This window comes from Ylistrum balloti, unplaced genomic scaffold (assembly GCF_031769215.1).
Source record: "Ylistrum balloti isolate Yb309-2 unplaced genomic scaffold, AGI_CSIRO_Ybal_v1 Utg371388, whole genome shotgun sequence".
Classification (NCBI taxonomy): domain Eukaryota; kingdom Metazoa; phylum Mollusca; class Bivalvia; order Pectinida; family Pectinidae; genus Ylistrum; species Ylistrum balloti.
Genome location: NW_026782731.1, coordinates 150,804 through 175,902, shown reverse-complemented (window position 1 = coordinate 175,902; position 25,099 = coordinate 150,804). Strand labels below are relative to the sequence as shown.

At 34.9% G+C, this 25,099-nt stretch overlaps 1 protein-coding gene across 1 annotated transcript; it reads left to right on the top strand.

Annotated features, from left to right (window-relative positions):
• The first annotated feature begins 185 nt into the window (after nucleotides 1-185).
• Nucleotides 186-23,637, top strand: LOC132562296 (tetratricopeptide repeat protein 38-like). The gene is made up of 14 exons (XM_060227039.1): nucleotides 186-304; nucleotides 2,682-2,759; nucleotides 3,692-3,773; nucleotides 4,268-4,436; nucleotides 6,249-6,422; nucleotides 7,248-7,323; nucleotides 7,421-7,540; nucleotides 15,560-15,619; nucleotides 16,988-17,026; nucleotides 17,963-18,044; nucleotides 19,178-19,343; nucleotides 19,716-19,872; nucleotides 20,756-20,829; nucleotides 21,737-23,637. The coding sequence occupies exons 1-14, from the start codon at nucleotides 269-271 to the stop codon at nucleotides 21,825-21,827; spliced, it is 1,404 nt and encodes a 467-aa protein (XP_060083022.1). The 5' UTR covers nucleotides 186-268; the 3' UTR covers nucleotides 21,828-23,637.
• Nucleotides 23,638-25,099: the final 1,462 nt, after the last annotated feature.

The window sequence follows — 25,099 nt, the reverse complement described above, 5'->3', positions numbered from 1 at the left end:
GACGTACCTCTGTCAAGTTATGTATAAACTTGGGACTCCCCTCGTAGGTCCAGTGGCGTGAAGTACCTCTGTCAAGTTATATATATATATATATATATACGTGGGACTCCCCTCGTAGGTCAAGTGGCGTGACGTACCGCTGTCAAGTTATATATACATTTGGGACACCACTCTCGTTATCGGCACAGGAGCTTGTGACTTGCGTGATCTGAACAAAGGTGTTTTTATCTTGCAAGAACTTACCAGGAAGGAACGTAAATCCCACAGTATGTCACACATCAGAACGAACCTTAGAGGATGTAAGGTATTTATTCATTACATTAACAATCACGAACGTATACACAACACTCTGCGTTGTCAATATTTGTGCGTTTCCTGTGATGGAGGAAGAGGTGTACTCGATTTGCCACATGCCCTGCGCGGAGACCGGGCCGGACTAAATAATCTATTTAGTCGTTCTTAAAAGACTCTATTAGGATTGTAATTTTAATGAGTTGGCATTTAGACGAAGCGGTGCCAACAGTGTGATTATTTCCCTTTTAAGTGAAAATATAGCCGGTGCAATTGGTCACATGTTCTCCTGTCAATTGAGCCAGTCAGTCGTAGTGGGGTGTAGTTAGGATTGATGTTTAGAGTTAATTCATCCTATATGGTGGTTGTGTATATAGATATATTATCCACATTGATATTTAATGAAACGTCATCTCATCATGAGATAGTATTACTGATGTGAAAGGGAAAGAGAGAGAAAGGGAGGGGTGTGGTATGTACTCAACACTTCCTTATTCCGTTCTGTTGTCGTCCATCTTTCCCTGTGTTCAACAGACGAATCGAGAGCGAAATCAGAATCAGATTGCTATAAATAACAATATATAGATATGGTCTGGTGATCCATGACACGGAATTGTGTGTCCGTGATCGGTAGTTTGATTAGTTTAATCTTATCTTGTCTGGACATCTCATCCCTATGTCTTTGTCCAATATCTTTCACATTTGGTAGGCTTTATAACCACCAACTACCGTCACGACACCACCACCAACCACCACCATCACACTCTGTCTCTGTCTATCTGCCTGTCTGTCTCTCTCTGCCTCGCTCTCTACACCCATCGATCTCTCTATTCACCCGAATCTACCCCCGATTTATATCCCTCCCTCCTTCCCTCCCTCCCTACCTCACCCCACGCTACCCTACTCCACCACATCCAACGCAACCTCTCACGACACCACTCTCTTCCTCTCTTTCCGTATCCCACTTCACCACATACATCTCTTTCTCTAGCCTCTCCGACTTACACCATCGCACCCACACAAACACGAAACCCTGTCAATAAAAAAGTAGGCCCTTTATGGCAAATTCTGTACCCACATCCTGCACACCACCCTGCCAATCATTAGGCGTGGTATACCGAGCGAAGGACTCTCAAATCCCCTTTTGTTACAAGATGGTTAATTCATACCCAAAATGTTATTGTTGATTTTACTGCTCTGTCCATTGTGTTACACTCTTTTATATGGTCAATACGATATTTTTATTAATTGAGTATAATTGAAAACACGAATTTAAATAAATAACATCTCGCTCTAGTTTTTAACCAGGATATACCCATTGAAGAAAACAGACGATAGAAACACGTTTATCTTATCGATTATTTACTTGGTTAACATGTTTTCGTCTCCACGACTCCTCCCGTGTCCGGTTATCGTCTCACCGACGAGCGTCCTTATTCTGGCTTATCATTGTTGGCCTCGATTTTGATATCGGGTTTTATAAAACCCTAGTCATTCTGATTTATGAAACTATATAGTTTTTATGTGTTAGTGAATAAATATATCTCACACAAGAAATAATCAAAATTTATTTAAACTGGAACATAATCCTCAGCCTATTGGTGCCTTTGTAGTCTTCCAGTCAAATTGAAACAGGGTAGATAACTCTTTCATTTTGCCATATTTACCTTTTGGTCGTACTTTTTAATCGGCATTGTTATCTATTGAAAAAAGTTCTGCTCCTTAAGGAAATCCGGCGCCAGGCACTCAAAAATATCTGCACGTACTGAGAAATTGGGCGACATAGCGTTTAACGACCCTCTATTTAAGACATAAAAGAGGCACCACGACGAGTACTCCACGTGATACAGAACCGATACAAGCAATATTTGGTAGTTTTAACAGATTTGTCTTGCATGAAAAAAATTGTCATATCAACATGTATCTATGTCAATAAACAGGATGTAGGACAAATTATATTAATGTTGATTTTTTTTAGAATTTTCATACAGTTATAGGAACATTAGAACTGTGGATTTCACGTCATCACATCAGCCAAGGCATGTCCACGGATGACAACGCGATTTTATAATGTAATCACAATGAAATGCTATAAACTGGACTTGATAGCGTTGTACTCCATCCGGTCACTAAAATGACCAGTCCTTGTTTTGTGGTTTTAGTGTAAGATTCTATTTATCATATAAGCCGTATTTACGAAAAATGAGGGAAAGCTCTTAGATCAATATCACTCTAAAACAGGCTTATTTCGACGGTACGTTTTTCATTACCAAAACAATCAAATGACGTCATCAAGACGTGACTTTTTTATGCCTTCAAAATACTTTATGGCAAGGCTGTATGAAATGGAATGGCATAGGTTGGTTATGTTTTTTTTTTCTAATTCATAGGACTGGACAGATTTTGGCTATCCACTGTCGACTAGTAGTGATGAAGCGTGTAAGCTTTATGACGCGGCGATATCACAGGTAAGTATACAGGGTGAGCGCGTGTTTAGAATAATAAATAAAATCGTTCGTTCGTGAGGTCAAACGGAGAAAAAGTTTCGAAATTAAATTCGGTCACGTCATTTACATCACTGCAAAGTAATAATGTATGTCGTGATATATCTGGAATATAAATTTGTAGACTAAAGAAGACGTGTAACAGTAAAATGTATAGACAATGACTTATCAATATATTCATTTGTGATTTTGATATCTGGATAGAGATAAAAGAATTGTAAAAATAAATTATTGTAGTGTTGTTATATACGTGCACCTAATTGTGAATATCTACTGTAATTATATATTAAATAGGTGCAGTATACATATTTTATTGAAACTGTCACGCGATTGCTTATTGAAATTGTCACGTGGTTGTTTATTGAAACTGTCACGTGGTTGTTTATTGGAACTGTAACGCGATTGCTTATTGAAACTGTCACGTGATTGTTTATTAGAACTGTCACGTGGTTGTTTATTGGAACTGTCACGTGGTTGTTTATTGGAACTGTCACGTGGTTGTTTATTGGAACTGTCACGCGGTTGTTTATTGGAACTGTCACGTGGTTGTTTATTGGAACTGTCACGTGGTTGTTTATTGGAACTGTCACGCGGTTGTTTATTGGAACTGTCACGCGGTTGTTTATTGGAACTGTCACGTGGTTGTTCATTGGAACTGTCACACGATTGTGTATTGAAACTATCACGTGGTTGTTTATCGGAACTGTCACGCGGTTGTTTCGCTTTACCAGAACTTTTTGACGAGTAAAAATGCACTTACGTTAAGACTTTTAAAGAAATAGGCGATGTACAATATTTACACACTTAAACCTCCTTACTAAGGAAGATGTTGGTTGATAGAATGAATTGGTCGTCGTTTGATTGCATGTATCAAGTTGACCTTTTCTTAACTCCAGTTGGTTGGATTCTACGAGGATCACAATTTCGGTGGACTTTCGGGGACCATTGAAAAGATGCTGAAAGCGGACCCAGAATTTGGTAAAATCTTGCACTGTTGTACAGCATTGGTTGGTAAAATGTTCGACGCGGATCAAGAGTTTGGTGAAATCTTACACTGTAGTAAAGCAGTGGTTGGTAAAATGTTTGACGCGAACCAAGAGTTTGGTGAAATCTTACACTGCTGTACAGCATTGGTTGGTAAAATGTTTGACGCAGACCAAGAGTTTGGTGAAATCTTACACTGTAGTAAAGCATTGATTGGTAAAATGTTTGACGCGGACCAAGAGTTTTGTAAAACATGGTACTTTTGAAAGAGACACAGCATTGTTTGATAAAAAATTTTTTTTCGGATTCAAAGTCTTACGGTTGTTTAAGGTTTCAGTAGATAAGATGAAGACAATATGATACATCGATATATTGACGTTATCTAATCTTACCCTATATCTTCTGATGTAACGACAAGAGAGGACATTCCCTATTTCATGATTAAATGAAAGCACATAACTTATACATGTATTCACCTTGACTTTCAGTTATGGGACATATACTATCCCTCGGCATCAAAATGGTAGGAACTGTGTTTATTGCTTCCGATGATCCAATCAGAGAAGAGGTTACAAAACTGGAACAGCTCATGTCCAATAGAAACGTTACAGACATTGAATCGAAACACCTGGAAGCAATCCGGAAACTGTTAGACGCGTGAGTGTAAAAAGACTCTTGGAATGATCCATCGTTGGTACCATAACCTAGTTTATATTTTTTTTCTTGTTTTTGCTTTTTTTTTTCTTTTTAAATCTGTTTAAACTTTTAACTATTTAAACATATCATTGTTCCGATGGCCTTCCTATATATCTCTTATTTTTGGAGCTTTTAACATTTTTCAGACATCTACACTTAATTTAACCTGTTGATATATTACCAGTTATTTCTGCTGACCTACACATTCGTATATGTCTTGTCGTTTAGTTGACGTATACCTTGTTCTCATTTGCGCACGTGACATTACTTGGATTGACAGGTATTTACAAGAAGGGTGTCATCAATGAAGCAGAAGAAGCTTAGTCTTCTGGAACACCTGCAGGGCCCGTATTCACGAAACCGTTCTCATGCTTAAACTCAACTTTTGTGCTCATGCTCAAGTCTTTGCTCCAGTGAGTACGTACTCAAAATTCGTATTCATCAAACTTTCTGAGAACGTGCTCTGCTAAGTACGGTAACTAAGAGAACTCTCTAATGCTTAGAGATTATTTTGTATACCGCGCGTTTTTTTGGCGTACGCGCACCTGTATTCGAGCAGACGACATAATAATGACCACCGAGAAGAAGAAAGTACAGTGGAGTACAGCGGAAGAAGTCTCCTTGATCCAAGCAGTACATGCCAGCGAGGACGTACTGTTTGGATCAATGACTGGTACTGGGGCCATTAAACTAAGTGCTAAAAGAAACAAACATGGGATGACATTACTTATATGCCGCCATGATGGGCAGGACCATGCTCAAGCAAACTTGAGAACGTGCTCAAGAGTTGAGCACAGAATTTTTCGTGAATACAACTTGAGCACGAGAATAAAATAGGTGAGCACAAAACCTGAATGTTGAGTACAAGACCTTGAGTTTGAGCATGAGAACGGTTTCGTAAATACGGGCCCTGGTCTTATTCTCCTTATAATGTTTTCATTGGTAACCGTGTATATCTTTCCTTTATTAATATGTTGCCCTCGTTTCGTCCAGATTGACTTTGAATCAAGATTTTGCAAACCTTACATATCCGTTATCTTTCAGCCTAATGCAGTTTATTATATTAACATTTTAAATAACAGTACAGTGAAACCTGCTTAAAGTTCAATTAAAAATGAAATCCTGCTATTAAGATTTGCACATTTATAATATCTATTAACAAACAACATACAATAACTTTTATCAGGGTAATCATATATTATCGGAATACAGTATGAGGCAAACCATTCATTGATTCTCTAGAAAACCGTCTTCATGCTTTGTACACTGTCCATGAGTGTGTATTTATTTATTTTGTAATTAATAACCGATGTTCCAGTGACCTTTTACTTAAATCTGAAACACCTGCATGCTATCAGCTCAGTTACCTGTAGAAAGGTATCAAGCTGGCTACTCGGATATGGTTATCGTTTGTTTCGATTCAGAAAAGACGAAAAATGATCCGCTATCATCTTTGTGACCAGTAAAATTCCTGTATTTTGTCTCTATGTTTTATGTTTTCTAATCGTGTTACCATGATCACTTGTCTTTTATGAACTAATGTGAGAAATCTAAGCAGACGAAATAATTCAATTAACCTTGCTGTAACATCCACCTGATTTTTTCTTTGTACATACATATATATATGTATGTATGTTGTCATACGTCAGTCATTGTTAAGAACAGTTATTTATGTGACAAAGAAAACGATTTTGCATATTTTTTGAATGTGTAAGATTATCTACACATTGATGATTAAATAGGTTGTAAAGAGATACGTCTTTTTTCATTCAGAGACCTTCCCGGAGCTGTTGCAGTGTGGGATTCCATTTTACATTTGAATCACTTTGACGCCCTTGCTATTCGCCATGTTTTCTTCGGTTGTTTTTTCCTTGGGGCGTTCGCACAGTGCAGAGATATACTCAGTAGAATAGTGAGTGAATGGTGTCCCAGCACGCCTCTTTATGGGTAAGATTTGCAGATGGAAATTTTAGAAAGTTGTACTTGACCTTGAATATCAAATAACTACAAAAAGATATCAAGCATTTGTAGTAAATTGTTACGTTATGTTTTGTTGTCAGTTGTAGACTTTGATGTGGGATTTCCTGGTGTAATGTTGACTGGGATTCCCTAATGTAATGTTGACTGGGATTCCCTGGTGTAATGTTGACTGGATTCTCTGGTGTGATGTTGACTGGGATTCCCTATCGTAATGTTGACTGGGATTTCCTGTCGTAATGTTGACTGGGATTCCCTGGTGTGATGTTGACTGGGATTCCCTATCGTAATGTTGACTGGGATTCCCTGTCGTAATGTTGACTGGGATTCCCTGGTGTGATGTTGACTGGGATTCCCTGGTGTGATGTTGACTGGGATTCCCTGGTGTAATGTTGACTGGATTCTCTGGTGTGATGTTGACTGGGATTCCCTGGTGTAATGTTGACTGGATTCCCTGGTGTGATGTTGACTGGGATTCCCTGGTGTGATGTTGACTGGGATTCCCTGGTGTGATGTTGACTGGGATTCCCTGGTGTGATGTTGACTGGATTCCCTGGTGTGATGTTGACTGGGTTTCTCTGATGTAATGTTGACTGGGATTCCCTGGTGTGATGTTGACTGGGATTCCTGGTGTAATGTTGACTGGGATTCCCTGGTGTAATGTTGAGTTCGGTTCTCTGCCGTGCTTATTATTATAAAAAGGATATCTTACACATTTCATGATTGACAAAAATTATCTATAACAAATAATGATGCGAATTTCACGACTCACGGTATCCATACTTTAATTTACAGGTATTTTCTTGGGGAGTATGCATTTGTGTCACAGGAAACATTCCTCTTCCAGCGGGCAGAAAGAGATGCCTTACGGGTAAGTTTTAATGTAAAATGTTTGGTGATCGCAAGACCTGATATTCATTCTGGAACGGTGGTGAATTTATGATAATTTCTGTCCTCCTCTGTTTCAGGCGTTAGAAATGAACAGACATGATATATTTGCTCGACACGCGGTATCGCATGTGTATGAGATGCAGGGTCGAGTTGAAGAAGGATTGAAACTTGTGGAGGGATCAGAAAATGACTGGAATGTAAGAACATCATTGTTATATGCCCTTTATCACTGTTCTGAGTTATATACCTTTATCACTGTTCTGAGTTATCTAACCTTTATCACTGTTCTGAGTTATATACCTTTATCACTGTTATGAGTTATCTACCTTTGTCACTGTTCTGAGTTATATCCCCTTTATCACTTTTCTGAGTTATATACCCTTTATCACTGTTCTGAGTTATATACCTTTATCACTGTTCTGAGTTATCTAACCTTTATCACTGTTCTGAGTTATATACCTTTATCACTGTTATGAGTTATCTACCTTTGTCACTGTTCTGAGTTATATCCCCTTTATCACTGTTCTGAGTTATATCCCCTTTATCACTGTTCTGAGTTATATACCTTTATCACTGTTCTGAGTTATATACCTTTACCACTGTTCTGAGTTATATACCTTTATCACTGTTCTGAGTTATATCCCCTTTATCACTGTTCTGAGTTATATCCCCTTTATCACTGTTCTGAGTTATATCCCCTTTATCAATATTCTGAGTTATATCCCTTTATCACTGTTCTGAGTTATATACCTTTATCACTGTCTGACTGTTCTGAGTTATAAACCTTTATCACTGTACAGAGGTCTATACGCTTTATCACTGTTCTGAGTTATATACCCTTTATCACTGTTCTGAGTTATATCCCCTTTACCAATGTTCTGAGTTATATCCCTTTATCACTGTTCTGAGTTATATGCCTTTATTACTGTTCTGAGTTATATACCTTTATCACTGTTCTGAGTTATAAACCTTTATCACTGCTCTGAGTTATAAACCTTTATCACTGTTCTGAGTTATATCCCCTTTATCACTGTTCTGAGTTACATCCCTTATCACTGTTCTGAGTTATATACCTTTATCACTGTTCTGAGTTATATCCCCTTTATCACTGTTCTGAGTTATATCCCCTTTATCACTGTTCTGAGTTATATACCTTTATCACTGTTATGAGTTATCTACCTTTGTCACTGTTCTGAGTTACATCCCTTATCACTGTTCTGAGTTATATACCTTTATCACTGTTCTGAGTTATATCCCCTTTATCACTGTTCTGAGTTATATCCCCTTTATCACTGTTCTGAGTTATATACCTTTATCACTGTTATGAGTTATCTACCTTTGTCACTGTTCTGAGTTATATCCCCTTTATCACTATTCTGAGTTCTATATCCCTTTACCACTGTTCTGAGTTATAAACCTTTATCACTGTTCTGAGTTATATCCCCTTTATCACTGTTCTGAGTTACATCCCTTTATCACTGTTCTGAGTTATATACCTTTATCACTGTTCTGAGTTATAAACCTTTATCACTGTTCTGAGTTATCTACCTTTATCACTGTTCTGAGTTATAAACCTTTATCACTGTTCTGAGTTATATCCCCTTTATCACTGTTCTGAGTTATATCCCCTTTATCAATATTCTGAGTTATATCCCTTTATCACTGTTCTGAGTTATATACCTTTATCACTGTTCTGAGTTATAAACCTTTATCACTGTACAGAGGTCTATACGCTTTATCACTGTTCTGAGTTATATACCCTTTATCACTGTTCTGAGTTATATCCCCTTTACCAATGTTCTGAGTTATATCCCTTTATCACTGTTCTGAGTTATATGCCTTTATTACTGTTCTGAGTTATATACCTTTATCACTGTTCTGAGTTATAAACCTTTATCACTGCTCTGAGTTATAAACCTTTATCACTGTTCTGAGTTATATCCCCTTTATCACTGTTCTGAGTTACATCCCTTATCACTGTTCTGAGTTATATACCTTTATCACTGTTCTGAGTTATATCCCCTTTATCACTGTTCTGAGTTATATCCCCTTTATCACTGTTCTGAGTTATATACCTTTATCACTGTTATGAGTTATCTACCTTTGTCACTGTTCTGAGTTACATCCCTTATCACTGTTCTGAGTTATATACCTTTATCACTGTTCTGAGTTATATCCCCTTTATCACTGTTCTGAGTTATATCCCCTTTATCACTGTTCTGAGTTATATACCTTTATCACTGTTATGAGTTATCTACCTTTGTCACTGTTCTGAGTTACATCCCTTATCACTTTTCTGAGTTATATACCTTTATCACTGTTCTGAGTTATATCCCCTTTATCACTGTTCTGAGTTATATCCCCTTTATCACTGTTCTGAGTTATATACCTTTATCACTGTTATGAGTTATCTACCTTTGTCACTGTTCTGAGTTACATCCCTTATCACTGTTCTGAGTTATATACCTTTATCACTGTTCTGAGTTATATCCCCTTTATCAATATTCTGAGTTATATCCCTTTATCACTGTTCTGAGTTATATACCTTTATCACTGTTCTGAGTTATATACCTTTATCACTGTTCTGAGTTATAAACCTTTATCACTGTTCCTTTATCACTGTTCTGAGTTATATCCCCTTTATCACTGTTCTGAGTTATATCCCCTTTATCAATATTCTGAGTTATATCCCTTTATCACTGTTCTGAGTTATATACCTTTATCACTGTTCTGAGTTATAAACCTTTATCACTGTACAGAGGTCTATACGCTTTATCACTGTTCTGAGTTATATACCCTTTATCACTGTTCTGAGTTATATCCCCTTTACCAATGTTCTGAGTTATATCCCACTTTATCACTGTTCTGAGTTATATGCCTTTATCACTGTTCTGAGTTATATACCTTTATCACTGTTATGAGTTATCTACCTTTATCACTGTTCTGAGTTATAAACCTTTATCACTGCTCTGAGTTATAAACCTTTATCACTGTTCTGAGTTATATCCCCTTTATCACTGTTCTGAGTTACATCCCTTATCACTGTTCTGAGTTATATACCTTTATCACTGTTCTGAGTTATATCCCCTTTATCACTGTTCTGAGTTATATCCCCTTTATCACTGTTCTGAGTTATATACCTTTATCACTGTTATGAGTTATCTACCTTTGTCACTGTTCTGAGTTACATCCCTTATCACTGTTCTGAGTTATATACCTTTATCACTGTTCTGAGTTATATCCCCTTTATCACTGTTCTGAGTTATATCCCCTTTATCACTGTTCTGAGTTATATACCTTTATCACTGTTATGAGTTATCTACCTTTGTCACTGTTCTGAGTTACATCCATTATCACTGTTCTGAGTTATATACCTTTATCACTGTTCTGAGTTATATCCCTTTATCACTGTTCTGAGTTATATCCCCTTTATCACTGTTCTGAGTTATATACCTTTATCCCTTTATCACTGTTCTGAGTTATATACCTTTATCACTGTTCTGAGTTATATCCTGTTCTGAGTTATATCTTTATCACCTTTATATACCTTTATCACTGTTCTGATCACTGTTCTGATTATATCCCTTTATCACTGTTCTGATCCTTTATCACTGTTATGAGTTATCTACCTTTGTCACTGTTCTGATTATATCCCTTTATCACTGTTCTTTATATACCTTTATCACTGTTCTGAGTTATATATCACTGTTCTTTATCATCACTGTTCTGAGTTATATATTTATCCCTTTATCACTGTTCTGAGTTATATCCCTTTATCACTGTTCTGAGTTATATCCTTTATCACTGTTCTGAGTTATATACCTTTATCACTGTTCTGAGTTATATACCTTTATCACTGTTCTGAGTTATATATCCCTTTATATACACTGTTCTGAGTTATATACCTTTATCACTGTTCTGAGTTATATACCTTTATCACTGTTCTGTTATATAATCCTTTATCACTGTTCTGAGTTATATCCCTTTATCACTGTTCTGAGTTATATACCTTTATCACTGTTCTGAGTTATATCCCTTTATCACACACTGTTCTGAGTTATATACCTTTATCACTGTTCTGAGTTATCACTGTTCTGAGTTATATCCTTTATCACTGTTAGTTATATACCTTTATCACTGTTCTGAGTTATATACCTTTATCACTGTTCTGAGTTATATCCCCTTTATCACTGTTCTGAGTTATATCCCTTTATCACTGTTCCTTTATCACTGTTCTGAGTTATATACCTTTATCACTGTTCTGAGTTATATCCCTTTATCACTGTTCTGAGTTATATACCTTTATCACTGTTCTGAGTTATATCCCTTTATCACTGTTCTGAGTATATACCTTTATCACTGTTCTGAGTTATATACCTTTATCACTGTTCTGAGTTATATCCCTTTATCACTGTTCTGAGTTATATACCTTTATATGTTCTGAGTTATATACCTTTATCACTGTTCTGAGTTATATCACCTTTATATACCTTTACACTGTTCTGAGTTATATCCCTTATCACTGTTCTGAGTTATATACCTTTATCACTGTTCTGAGTTATATCCCCTTTATCACTGTTCTGAGTTATATACCTTTATCACTGATCAATATTCTGAGTTATATCCCTTTATCACTGTTCTGAGTTATATACCTTTATCACTGTTCTGAGTTATATACCTTTATCACTGTTCTGAGTTATAAACCTTTATCACTGTTCTGAGTTATATACCTTTATCACTGTTCTGAGTTATAAACCTTTATCACTGTTCTGAGTTATATCAAGTTATATACCTTTATCACTGTTCTGAGTTATATCCCCTTTATCACTGTTCTGAGTTATATCCCCTTTATCACTGTTCTGAGTTATATCCCCTTTATCACTGTTCTGAGTTATATACCTTTATCACTGTTCTGAGTTATCTACCTTTATCACTGTTCTGAGTTATAAACCTTTATCACTGTTCTGAGTTATATCCCCTTTATCACTGTTCTGAGTTATATCCCTTATCACTGTTCTGAGTTATATACCTTTATCACTGTTCTGAGTTATATACCTTTATCACTGTTCTGAGTTATCTACCTTTATCACTGTTCTGAGTTATAAACCTTTATCACTGTTCTGAGTTATATCCCCTTTATCACTGTTCTGAGTTACATCCCTTATCACTGTTCTGAGTTATATACCTTTATCACTGTTCTGAGTTATATCCCCTTTATCACTGTTCTGAGTTATATCCCCTTTATCACTGTTCTGAGTTATATACCTTTATCACTGTTATGAGTTATCTACCTTTGTCACTGTTCTGAGTTACATCCCTTATCACTGTTCTGAGTTATATACCTTTATCACTGTTCTGAGTTATAAACCTTTATCACTGTTCTGAGTTATATACCTTTATCACTGTTCTGAGTTATATAACTTTATCACTGTTATGAGTTATATACCTTTATCACTGTTCTGAGTTATAAACCATTATAACTGCTCTGAGTTATAAACATTTAACACTGTTCTGAGTTATATCCCCTTTATCACTGTTCTGAGTTATATACCCTGTTATGAGTTATCTACCTTTGTCACTTATCACTGTTCTGAGTTATATACCTTTATCACTGTTCTGAGTTATATATACCCTTTATCACTGTTCTGAGTTATATCCCATTTATCAATATACTGATGTATATACATTTAACTAGGTTCTGTGTTATATACCTTTATCACTGTTCTGAGTTATATCCCTTATCACTGTTCTGAGTTATATACCTTTATCACTGTTCTGAGTTATATCCCCTTTATCACTGTTCTGAGTTATATACCTTTATCACTGTTCTGAGTTATATACCTTTATCACTGTTCTGAGTTATTATATACCTTTGTCACTGTTCTGAGTTATAAACCTTTATCACTGTACCTTTTATCACTGTTCTGAGTTATATACCTTTATCACTTTTCTGCGTTATATCCCCTTTATCACTGTTCTGAGTTATTTCCCCTTTATCACTGTTCTGAGTTATATACCTTTATCATCACTGTTCTGAGTTATATACCTTTATCACTGTTCTGAGTTATATACCTTTATCACTGTTCTGAGTTATATCCCCTTTATCACTGTTCTGAGTTATATACCTTTATCACTGTTATGAGTTATCTACCTTTACTGTTCTGAGTTATATCCCCTTTATCACTGTTCTGAGTTACATCCCTTTATCACTGTTCTGAGTTATATACCTTTATCACTGTTCTGAGTTATATCCCCTTTATCACTGTTCTGAGTTATATCCCCTTTATCACTGTTCTGAGTTATATACCTTTATCACTGTTATGAGTTATCTACCTTTATCACTGTTCTGAGTCTTTCTGATATACCTTTATCACTGTTCTGAGTTATATATTTATCACCCTTTATATCCCTTTACTGTTCTGAGTTATATACCTTTATCACTGTTATGAGTTATATAGCTTTATCACTGTTCTGAGTTATAAACCTTTATCATCACTGTTCTGAGTTATATTTATCCTGTTTTATCACTGTTCTGAGTTATATCCCTTTATCACTGTTCTGAGTTATATACCTTTATCACTGTTCTGAGTTATATATACCCTTTATCACTGTTCTGAGTTATATCCCTTTATCACTGTTCTGAGTTATATACCTTTATCACTGTTCTGAGTTATATACCTTTATCACTGTTCTGAGTTATATCCCCTTTATCACTGTTCTGAGTTATATACTTTTATCACTGTTCTGAGTTATATCCCATTTAACACTTATCTGATTAAAATCACGTTAATCAATTAACTGTGTTATATACCTTTATCACTGTTCTGAGTTATATACCTTTATCACTGTTCTGAGTTATATCCCTTTATCACTGTTCTGAGTTATATACCTTTATCACTGTTCTGATTTATAAACCCACTGTTCAGAGGTCATACGCTTTATCACTGTTCTGAGTTATATATCCCTTTAAAACTGTTCTGAGTTATATACCTTTATCACTTTAGTTATATATCACTGTTCTGACTGTTCTGAGTTATATCCCACTTTATCACTGTTCTGAGTTATATAACCTTTATCACTGTTCTGAGTTATATCCCTTTATCACTGTTCTTTATATACCTTTATGTTCTGAGTTATAAACCTTTATCACTGTTCTGAGTTATATCCCCTTGATCACTGTTCTGAGTTATATCCCTTATCACTGTTCTGAGTTATATACCTTTATCACTGTTCTGAGTTATATCCCCTTTATCACTGTTCTGAGTTATATGCCTTTCTGAGTTATATACCTTTATCACTGTTCTGAGTTATATCCCTTATCACTGTTCTGAGTTATATACCTTTATCACTGTTCTGAGTTATATACCTTTATCACTGTTCTGAGTTATATACCTTTACCACTGTTCTGAGTTATATACCTTTATCACTGTTCTGAGTTATATACCCTTTATCACTGTTCTGAGTTATATACCTTTATCACTGTTCTGAGTTATATACCTTTATCACTGTTCTGAGTTATATACCTTTATCACTGTTCTGAGTTATATACCTTTATCACTGTTATGAGTTATCTACCTTTGTCACTGTTCTGAGTTACATCCCTTATCACTGTTCTGAGTTATATACCTTTATCACTGTTCTGAGTTATATCCCCTTTATCACTGTTCTGAATATCCCCTTTATCACTGTTCTGAGTTATATACCTTTATCACTGTTATGAAATGATATAATCCCCTTTATCACTTACTGGGCTGGTGAATTGAGAATTTATCATGTCTTATTTTATGAAAAATCAAGTTTTGTCTTTTCCCAGTCACCTCCCAAACTATATGGCTTCTAAAATCACAGACGAGTCCTAAACAGGCGAAACAGGTGTATGATACAGGTCAATCAACTGTTTAGCTATGTTGTTTATAATTCTGATTTTTTTATTGAAATGTTGAATCTGGTTTCTATGATGTAGTTTTAAAACAAACATACAAACAAAGAAATGCATGCCAAATTTTATAAAGAACAATATAGAAAGCAAAAAATATTCTTTAGTAAGCAAGATTGTTGAAGTAAGCAAGCTAGTCACTTAATTTTTTTCTGTGTTTGTGTGGTTTTTTAAGTTACAATTTAGAAATTAGAATACATCCTTATAAATGAAGGCATATATATTGAACAAAATTGATGTACATAATGACACAATGAATATGCTACATTTTCATTGGCAGATTTGTGATCATCTTGCCTGTCATATGTACTGGCACAACAGTCTGTATCACGTTGAAAAGGTAAGGCCACATGCAGGATATATCTTATTAGTTTATAAAGTCGACACTGACGGAAATATCGCGTCAGATTAACTGGCTTTTTTTTTCTATAAATAGCATAGAACTTATTTCTATATACAATCCGTCTTTATATATATATACATGTGACGAATGTTTTTATTAGTAGAAGTGTTATCTCTGTATCTCTAGTTATCGTTAAGAACAAATAAAAAGCCAACCATGAGAGAGATATTATATACGTACTTATCTGGAATGTTTTACACTTAGGCGTTATATCTATTTTAAAGGAGATAGTGTAGTAATCATTGTTATATCAAAGACATACAGACGGACCAATAAGCGTAATGGTATTTTAGTACAGAATATCTTTATCACGAAATTAAGACGAACTTTTAAATACGTCTACTAACGGTACATAAGATTTTATCATTTTAATCAGAATTGATTGCAAGGATTCTGTTTAACATAATATGATGAATTGACGTGTGTAATCAATAAAATAGATGATATATACAAGGAAATATTGCCATGTCAAAAGAATTTCAATTCAAATTCCTAGTCTGTGAAGCTAATGAAAAATTAAAACGACAGAAAGATTTCCACAGATAATGCTATAAACGTTCAATGAGAATAAGACCAGTCGTTCCGGAAGATTTTTTTAAGTTGGTAGCAATTCAAATATTTTTGTAAACAACACCTACCATTGCATTTTAGGATTGGATTTTGCTTTGAAACCTTTTTAATTACAGAATTTAAACCAGTATTGATTCAAATGTTTAAGCGTTATACCCATCATTATGTCACCGATGGTCTTTTGCAATCACCTTCATCCGGCGTCTTGCGTCCGCAAACAGTTTAACATTTTCAACTTGTCAAAAACCCCTGTTCCGATTTTGATTGACTCTGCTTTCAAAAATCATGTTCTCAAGTCTCAGACAGGGTAGAATCAAATACTTTGAATGAATGGAAACATCTTAAGGTGCTTTACCACAATTGTCATTTTGATGGCCCCATAGTCTCACATTTCTCCGTTGGGAGGGGGTTAAGTTTACCATAGTTTATATAGGAAAATTAGATTTTTGAGCATACTGTATTCTCTATGGGGCTGAAACTCGGAAAAACAAAAGTAGAAATGGAATAAGTAAGCTGATATTAAGGACAATAGATGTCATTGAATAAGAGGGAAAACTATTAAGACTTAATAGTTTATTAAACCTTTCCTCAATAACTATTTTCAGCAGCTAGATCTCAAACTATTACTGTGATATTTCAAATATTCTTTTTGAATTTTACATAATAAAAGTGGAAATGAAGGTTGATATTATCTGAAATGTGAACAATGATTTAGTGAAATTTACTTAATTTTAGGGAAATTACGACGAAGCGATTGGTATTTACGATACTGAGGTGAGTGAACTTTTTTCGTTCTTTCCTTGTTTCCGTTTTGTGCCAGACATTTTGGTAATATATGTCATGGATAATCTTGTGTCATTATCAGTACAGATTTAATACAATGCTCCAAATGTCATCTTTAATACCTATGAGCGTCTCGTCCGACTTTACAGGTATAGTTAACAGTAAATAGGAAAATTAATTATAATGCCGAAGTCAAAGTTGTCTCCCTTTAAGATCAATTTGTTCTCATATCAAATATTAATCGATCTTCGGTACTTAGGAAATCAAATCATATCTTAGAAAAAGTGAGATTGAAATTGATATTACATTGAACGAGCTTTACTGTCGTGTAGTTAAAGAAGTTGAAATTCTTTATGTACATAGATTTGGAACTATTTGTTTTTAAGAAATGATCTGACCTCAACCCCATTCATAGATTCGATTGTTAACTTTGATATGTCATTCAATATATGTATGTGTTCAGGATTCCTCTTTAGTGAGTACATCTTGTTTAGAACTAGAATGCTTCCCTTAACTTGCCCAGCTAGTTTTACTGTGTGTAAACTAGTGTTTTAATCATACATTACTGCTGATTATCTGTAATGACCTTAACGTAGATATGAAGTTTCTCCAGTAAAGAAACCATGGTGTAATTCATTGTCATTTTTATTTTTGTGTGTTGTTGTTTTTTTATATAGAACAAGTATATGTATTTTTTGATGGTTTCACAGTTTTAAGTACAAACTGCAAACTGTGTCGCTTCATGTGAAGTGTACATTCACAGAAGAAATAAGATGTGTATCGTTTCAAATTCCACCTAGTACTTCCTCATGACTAGATATTGTTGATAACATCTACAATCTACACGTATGGTCACTAAGTGATATTATATATTACATTATTTTCTATATATGTGGAATTTTCAGATCTTTTACTTTTTTGCTTCAGCTTGTCAAACGGTATAAAGATTCCAAGTCGGCGGGAAACATGGTGGATTGTAGCTCTCTGCTATATAGGCTTGAACTTGAGAGTAAGTAGCTTTTATGAGATTTCAGATGTAGAGTATTTACTATTTGGTAATGTTCGCGATGTAAGGTAAATATGGTTTTGATAAAACAAAATGTGACCCATGTAAGTACACTGGATCCCAAATATAAAACAATTGGAGCATTATGTATTACATTGATTCAGGATTGGCAGAGGTTTCCTCCAATAGTATGAGACGATGGTTCTAAAACTTACTTTTGATGATGTCATTAGATGACGACCTTTGATGATGTCATTTGATGACAACTTTTGATGATGTCATTAGATGACGACTTTTGATGATGTCATTAGATGACGACTTTTGATGATGTCATTTGATGACGACTTTTGATGATGTCATTAGATGACGACTTTTGATGATGTCATTAGATGGTGACTTTTGATGATGTCATTTGATGACAATTTTTGATGATGTCATTAGATGACGACTTTTGATGATGTCATTAGATGACGACTTTTGATGATGTCATTAGAGGACAACTTTTGATGATGCCATTAGATGACAACTTTTGATGATGTCATTAGATGACAATTTTTGATGATGTCATTTGATGGCGACTTTTGAAGATGTCATTAGATGACAACTTTTGATGATGCCATTAGATGACGGCTTTTGATGATGTCATTAGATGACAATTTTTGATGATGTCATTTGATGGCGACTTTTGATGATGTCATTAGATGACGACTTTTGATGATGTCATTAGATGACGAATTTTGATGATGTCATTAGATGACAACTTTTGATGATGCCATTAGATGACGGCTTTTGATGATGTCATTAGATGACAACATTTGATGATGTCATTTGATGGCGACTTTTGATGATGTCATTAGATGACGACTTTTGATGATGTCATTAGATGGTGACTTTTGATGATGTCATTAGATGACGACTTTTGATGATGTCATTAGATGACGACTTTTGATGATGTCATTAGATGACGACTTTTGATGATGTCATTAGATGACGAATTTTGATTATGTTAATAATTGACAACATTGTATCGTTGAGTTAGTTAAAATGACAATATATTGGAAACTATTTCATTAAATGACAATATGTAATACCTTCATTAGATGTAAAATGGTTTTGCTCTGTTCCTGGAATTTTAGATTTTTCTGTGGGAGAACGATGGAATGATTTGTTGAGAACGATAGACGATGGAATAAAAAAACACACTAACTTATACATTGATCCTCATCTGCTGATGACGTGTCTGGGAGCCAAGGATAGCGCCGCCACGACAGCATTCATGGATACATTCCGGGAATCAGTTAGGTAACTAAAAATATCTATTTACAAAAACAGCATGTTATAAAGAATATTCTAACATAAACCATAGTAAAGACGAAGTGTTAACGAAAAGGCGAAATGTACTCGGTGACCATTGGAAATGGACTGGTGTTCGTTTTGAATAATCGTCTGCTGCTGTATCGACGACACCTACCGTGTAATTTCTGGATCAATCTAGGTAATTCCACGTTATCAAAATAAGTAACGGCTCAGAAACCAATACCTCTGATTAAACATCGCACAAGGAAAGAAAAAACCTTTACCTTTGAGATGTACTACAAAACTGACCACGCCCACATGTGACACGCATTATTCTTTTTCTTGATCTACTAATTATCAATAGTTATTGCTGTACAGGAATGGACATGGTCATAGCAGGGGAGTGTCTGAGAGAATTGTTCTTCCCCTTTGTGAGGCTCTACAAGCACATGACGATGGCGATCATGGGAAGGTCGTAGATCTCACCTATCCCCTCCGGCACGAATTCTCCAATTTTGGCGGCAGCAATGCACAAGTATGTCCGCCACTAGTTTATTATTTCTGATATAGTGTTACCATGTTCAGTAAATGTTTTGTTATTTCATGAAATGTTATTAGCAATATATTTGATCGAAGTTACAACATCTCATGAATATTTTGGTTAGTTCTGACAGTATGAATATTGATGGTACTATGTATATGTGTTGTACCTATATGTATCACGTAATGAAAATGTCACGTGATATACGTACCACGTCGAAGAGACAATCGATTTACCATAGCATGTCGGAAATGAACGTTTGCATTCGTGCGTGTGTCTTTAGGAACATGCATGCTTGCAATTCTTGTGTACAAGATATCTCATAAACTCCTACACAAATTTAGTTCATATTCACAACAAACCATTACAACATCAAGCTCTATACCTAATTAGATTTTAGTGGCCAATGGTTCAGGTTGAAGGTCCAATGTCATTCATCACCACTTTTGACATATTGATATAAAAAGCTTGTATATAAGATATACCTAAATGCAGACATAACAATAAAGTTATCAACCTTTAATGTCACTTGACATAACAACATTACACCATCACGTTCTACATTAAAGTTTGTGTACAAGGTATTTCATGAGTCCCTAAAACATTAGTCAACATTTAAGGTCTCTTGACTACTTTTGTACAGGATATAAAAATACGGAACCTCAAAATGTAACACGAGCAGACAGTGGTCACTTTTGTCTTTAAAACACCATAATGTATCCTAAAGTTTCTTCTAATTGTGATAATTGTCCCTTTATTGCCCCCCCCACCCCCCACCCCGTCCTTTTTTTGCTTTTTTCGAATGTGTGTTTTTGAGTTCAGCAGAAGCTGAATACATGCGATATCAGATAATTAATAGCCATCCATTTCATTACAGCGAGACGTCTTTAACTTACTTTTGATCGACTCGTCGTTGAAATCCAGCAGGGAAGAACACAGAAACTTTGGCAGGTAAAACAAACGTGATATTCTGATGAATGTTTAAATGTTAATATGAACATTTATAAAATCATCACTACCACAGTTAAGAAATCTTTTTTCCTTTATAGAATTTGTGAATTTGATTGAAAAATTGTATTTTAGTGTACATTTAATTGTGACAGTTGAATAAATAACAATTACAATTACGAAGCCGTCAGTCAATCATGCTGTAAGAGGTTTGGGTTGTATCAACAACAGATATATTTGAGACTTTACTCAAGATCTATAGAGTAGAATATAATAACTCGATATTCCTCAAAAAGGGCAAAGGGAATAAGACCAGGTGTACAGGAAGGGTAAAGGTGTTTTGCTTCATCGATGATACCCGTCACGTACATCTAGGTCACATAAATATTATTATGAAACCGTCATGGGTGTCGGCCATATCTTACGTTATACCTCATAAGCAGATAAATCCGATGAGGTCATGGTCTACATCTCTTTAAACTATGTGTTGTATGTTTATCTGTCAACTGTCGGTATCATAAACACAGAGATCATGATATTGAGAACATTGAAAATCTGACCAAGTCAAACATGCTGGTTTTGTAAGTCAGGGAAAATAGGACATTACTATATAGAAATGGAAAAGTACGTTTAAGAAAATACAAATCACGCTTACTACACATTTTAGTGAAAACGCCGTCTCTGAAGGCTCTGTTGTAAATAAATATCAAGGTAAACAACTTTATAAAATGGAGTAACCTAATGTGTTTTTGATTTCATACCATTAACAAAGGTAACCACCAATGTACATGGTCCTGTTGTGTGGTAAACAACAGTGTTTATGTGCAAGTGAATGGTACGTATAAAAATAATATAAGCTGTTTATAATTTTCTAGTCGATTTCATTTTTCTGAAATATTTCCTTTTTCAGACATTTACTAGTTGAAAGAAAGGCGTTCAAAGAGAATTCCCCAATGACGGATCGTTTGATGGAAAAGATACTGGTTTCCCATGTGAAATAAGAATGAGATGGCTACAGATGGTGACATCGGATGTCAATGACCTGTAAATAGGGACATGTTCATTTCTGGTACCATTTCAGTACAGACACGTATTTGACTAGCGTATTGCTCAGTTACGGCACGAGTCAAAATTGTCTTCCTTCGTGAGTTTTGTTACAATGTTCAAATATATGTGCTGATATATATATGCTTACCTCTACTAGTCAGATTGATTTGGTGATGACGTCATGATATCAATATGTTCTAATGAAAGTGCGTGGTGAGAAAGGGTCATGACAAGAGATGTCTTATTTATGAACGTTTTCGATGGTTTAATAGATTGGGTCATTACCTGTTAATCTGCTTATGTTACTCAATAAGTCTGAATACGGTAATCTAATGATTTTTGTGCTTTTTGTTGAACGTTAAAAACGCGAAATTTACACAGAAAATGAGGCGAATTTATTAACTGCATATTGAGTGTTTAAATTGACATATTTGATATATCACGGTGCTTTTCAATTCAGGTTTGTGTTCCCGATGCTTTTAAATCCAGATTATTAAATTCCAATACATCCACCAATAAGGTATGGGATATGATTAAACGAATCAGTGGTAAAACAACATTCAAAACAATGGGACATCTGAAAACTAATGGAAAATTAACCACATCGAAATTTGATATTGCATTCCAAATAATTTCAACAATTTAAGATCACGCGAGAAAAAACTAAATTGAAATTCTCTTCCGAAAACAATGAAACTTACAATCTACCTTTCTCAATGTTAGAACATCGAGAATCGTTGAAAAAAATCACATGGCTCTGCAACAGGACCTGATGATATTCGCTTACAGTTCCTAAAACATCTACCAGAGTCGTCATTAGAAAAACGTCTTTATATTTTTAATTATATTTTAGATCGGTCCCAAAGTCATGGAAAATGATGTATTTTTTTTCTTTCCCCAAACAAGGTATCTGGAACCAGTCACATAATATCACTCCTACAATGCGGTTTTAGATGTAAGCGAGGTACCACAATCTTCTGTCTACTCGATAATGTTTTTAACGTAACGTTACAAGTATAAAACCCATTATTTAAACTGTTAAGATTGGTAAAATTCTAGGTTACCTGAAAGATATAATAGATTATGATGTACCATTTTAATCCTTTGTGATGTTATATTCATTTAAGTTTTTCAGCGTTTGTCTTTTACCTTTTAGTTTGTTTGATGTTATTTCCTTTTGGATCGCTGTGTGTTTTACCAGTTGATGGCCCTAATGACCTTTTATGTGTTGACAGGCCGTTAAGAATGTCATAATAAAAATAATAATAATCAAGATTTGTATATGCAGTAAGTACTGCAAGTCATTTGTAGATAAGCTTTCTAATAAAGTGTTGCTTGCTTTTGATAACTAATACGAAATAAATTATATCATTGCATGTTGATAAATACGCCAGAATATAAAAACTTTATTTATCCTGCAACTGGCAATCCATCGTCGGAAGACACCTGCCACATGTATTTTGCTGTATTCGGCAGTATGAAAATTATTTTATACGTAACTTTTTTATTCAATAGTAATTTCTACTCTGGTCCCTCAATATTTTCAATTTTACGCAAAGGAACATGAATATTGACATACAATGGTTTGGAAAACAATTGTGTTCATGACCTGGGAGTACTTTATTGGAGAACAGGTCAGATATGCATTCATATCATATGATATTCATAGATTTTAACTGACATAATTTTAATTGATTTGTTTTCAATTACTACTTCTAATTTCATTTGTACTGAGAAAGTTAGTATAATCTTTTTATCCGCTTTTCATTCTAATTTGGATATTAATGATACATTTTCATTTTATATAAATGTATTATATTCATTCAGTCGTATTTTGGTATGTCTGGAAATCACTATATCTGCTGTCATGTATTGTGAGAGTTTGCTGTCCGTTCGACCGTTTGTCTGTCAACTTTAATTTTCATGCATAACACTAAAGGTAAATTCTTGTGGGGGGGAGGGGGGCGGATGGGCTTATTTTTTCAGGTTTGAATGTTAAAGGTCACATAATCTATTACTAATTAACAAAGACCAATCGTCTCATAGATCACCATTATGTAGGTACCTTGTTAATTAAAGTTGATCTAATTTATTGATTGATTACAGAGTAGCTCTTTCACCGTATTGAATACTTACGTGCCTTATATATAGCGGAAACATACTGTTTAGCACAGGCTTCTTTTAAAAGGTCGACGTTGAGTGTTAACTTGCATGAGTAAGTCAAAACAAGTTGACCGAACCTTGTTTAATATAATTGACTACTTTATGTGAACCTTTTACTAGATACTGTGCAATATGTTATCAAGGACATAAAATACAGTATTATAGGTCCCTGCTGTTACTGTAAATCACTCATATTTCGTGTGAGGTTTATGTTCGCGATTATTTGTACGAAAATAATTCTTGATGCCATGCATGCTTAGCTGGTTTTCCGATATTGGTTGTCTTGATAATCCTAGGTCTCAAATAACTCATCATTCCTGAATCGAAGTCATTTTAGATGAGCCTTCGCGAAAATGTATTTGCATATATATCTGAAAAGGTAAGCTCGCGAAATTAAGTATTCGCGAACACTAAGGGATCATTAGTATACATATACACCGAATTTATCAATTCTGAAATTGGAACTCTTGCTGTCAGTCGACAAATATTAAAGAATTTAACAGTGGATACAATTAATAAGTGTGGAAAAAAGGTTTACCAAAATCCAAAGTCTATCTCCCGTTAGTTATTAAGATACTAAAAGTGGAGGGGGTGGGGGACTGAAAATAATGAATGTATTTATCAAAGATAACTGACCAGTATTGAATCCCACACAGTGATATATATATATTTAAAGGGTAAAGTTATCATAATGAACTCAGTGTAAGTCTAAAATTAATCGGGATTATCACACTTGATACCGTTGTTTTAGTGGTACGTCTAGGCAGTAGAGCTTAAGGGAGTAGAGAATTATTGTGTCATTAGTCCAAAACCAGAAAGGATCGAATTATTGATAACACTGTTTGTGAGGGTGGGTGTATGTGTCTTAGCGTACGAGTGGCTGCGGTATTGGACAGAGTGTTGAGTCGAGTCATCGACATTGGAGTATAAACAATGGCTACACAGTCACAAATGCTGGACGAAGATCCGGATTTTTACATCCGGAAACCTACACGAGAGGAGCGAATCGGTGGGTTTCATTTCTTATTGCCTTTGCAAACATCTCCACGATTTTGTCATTTGC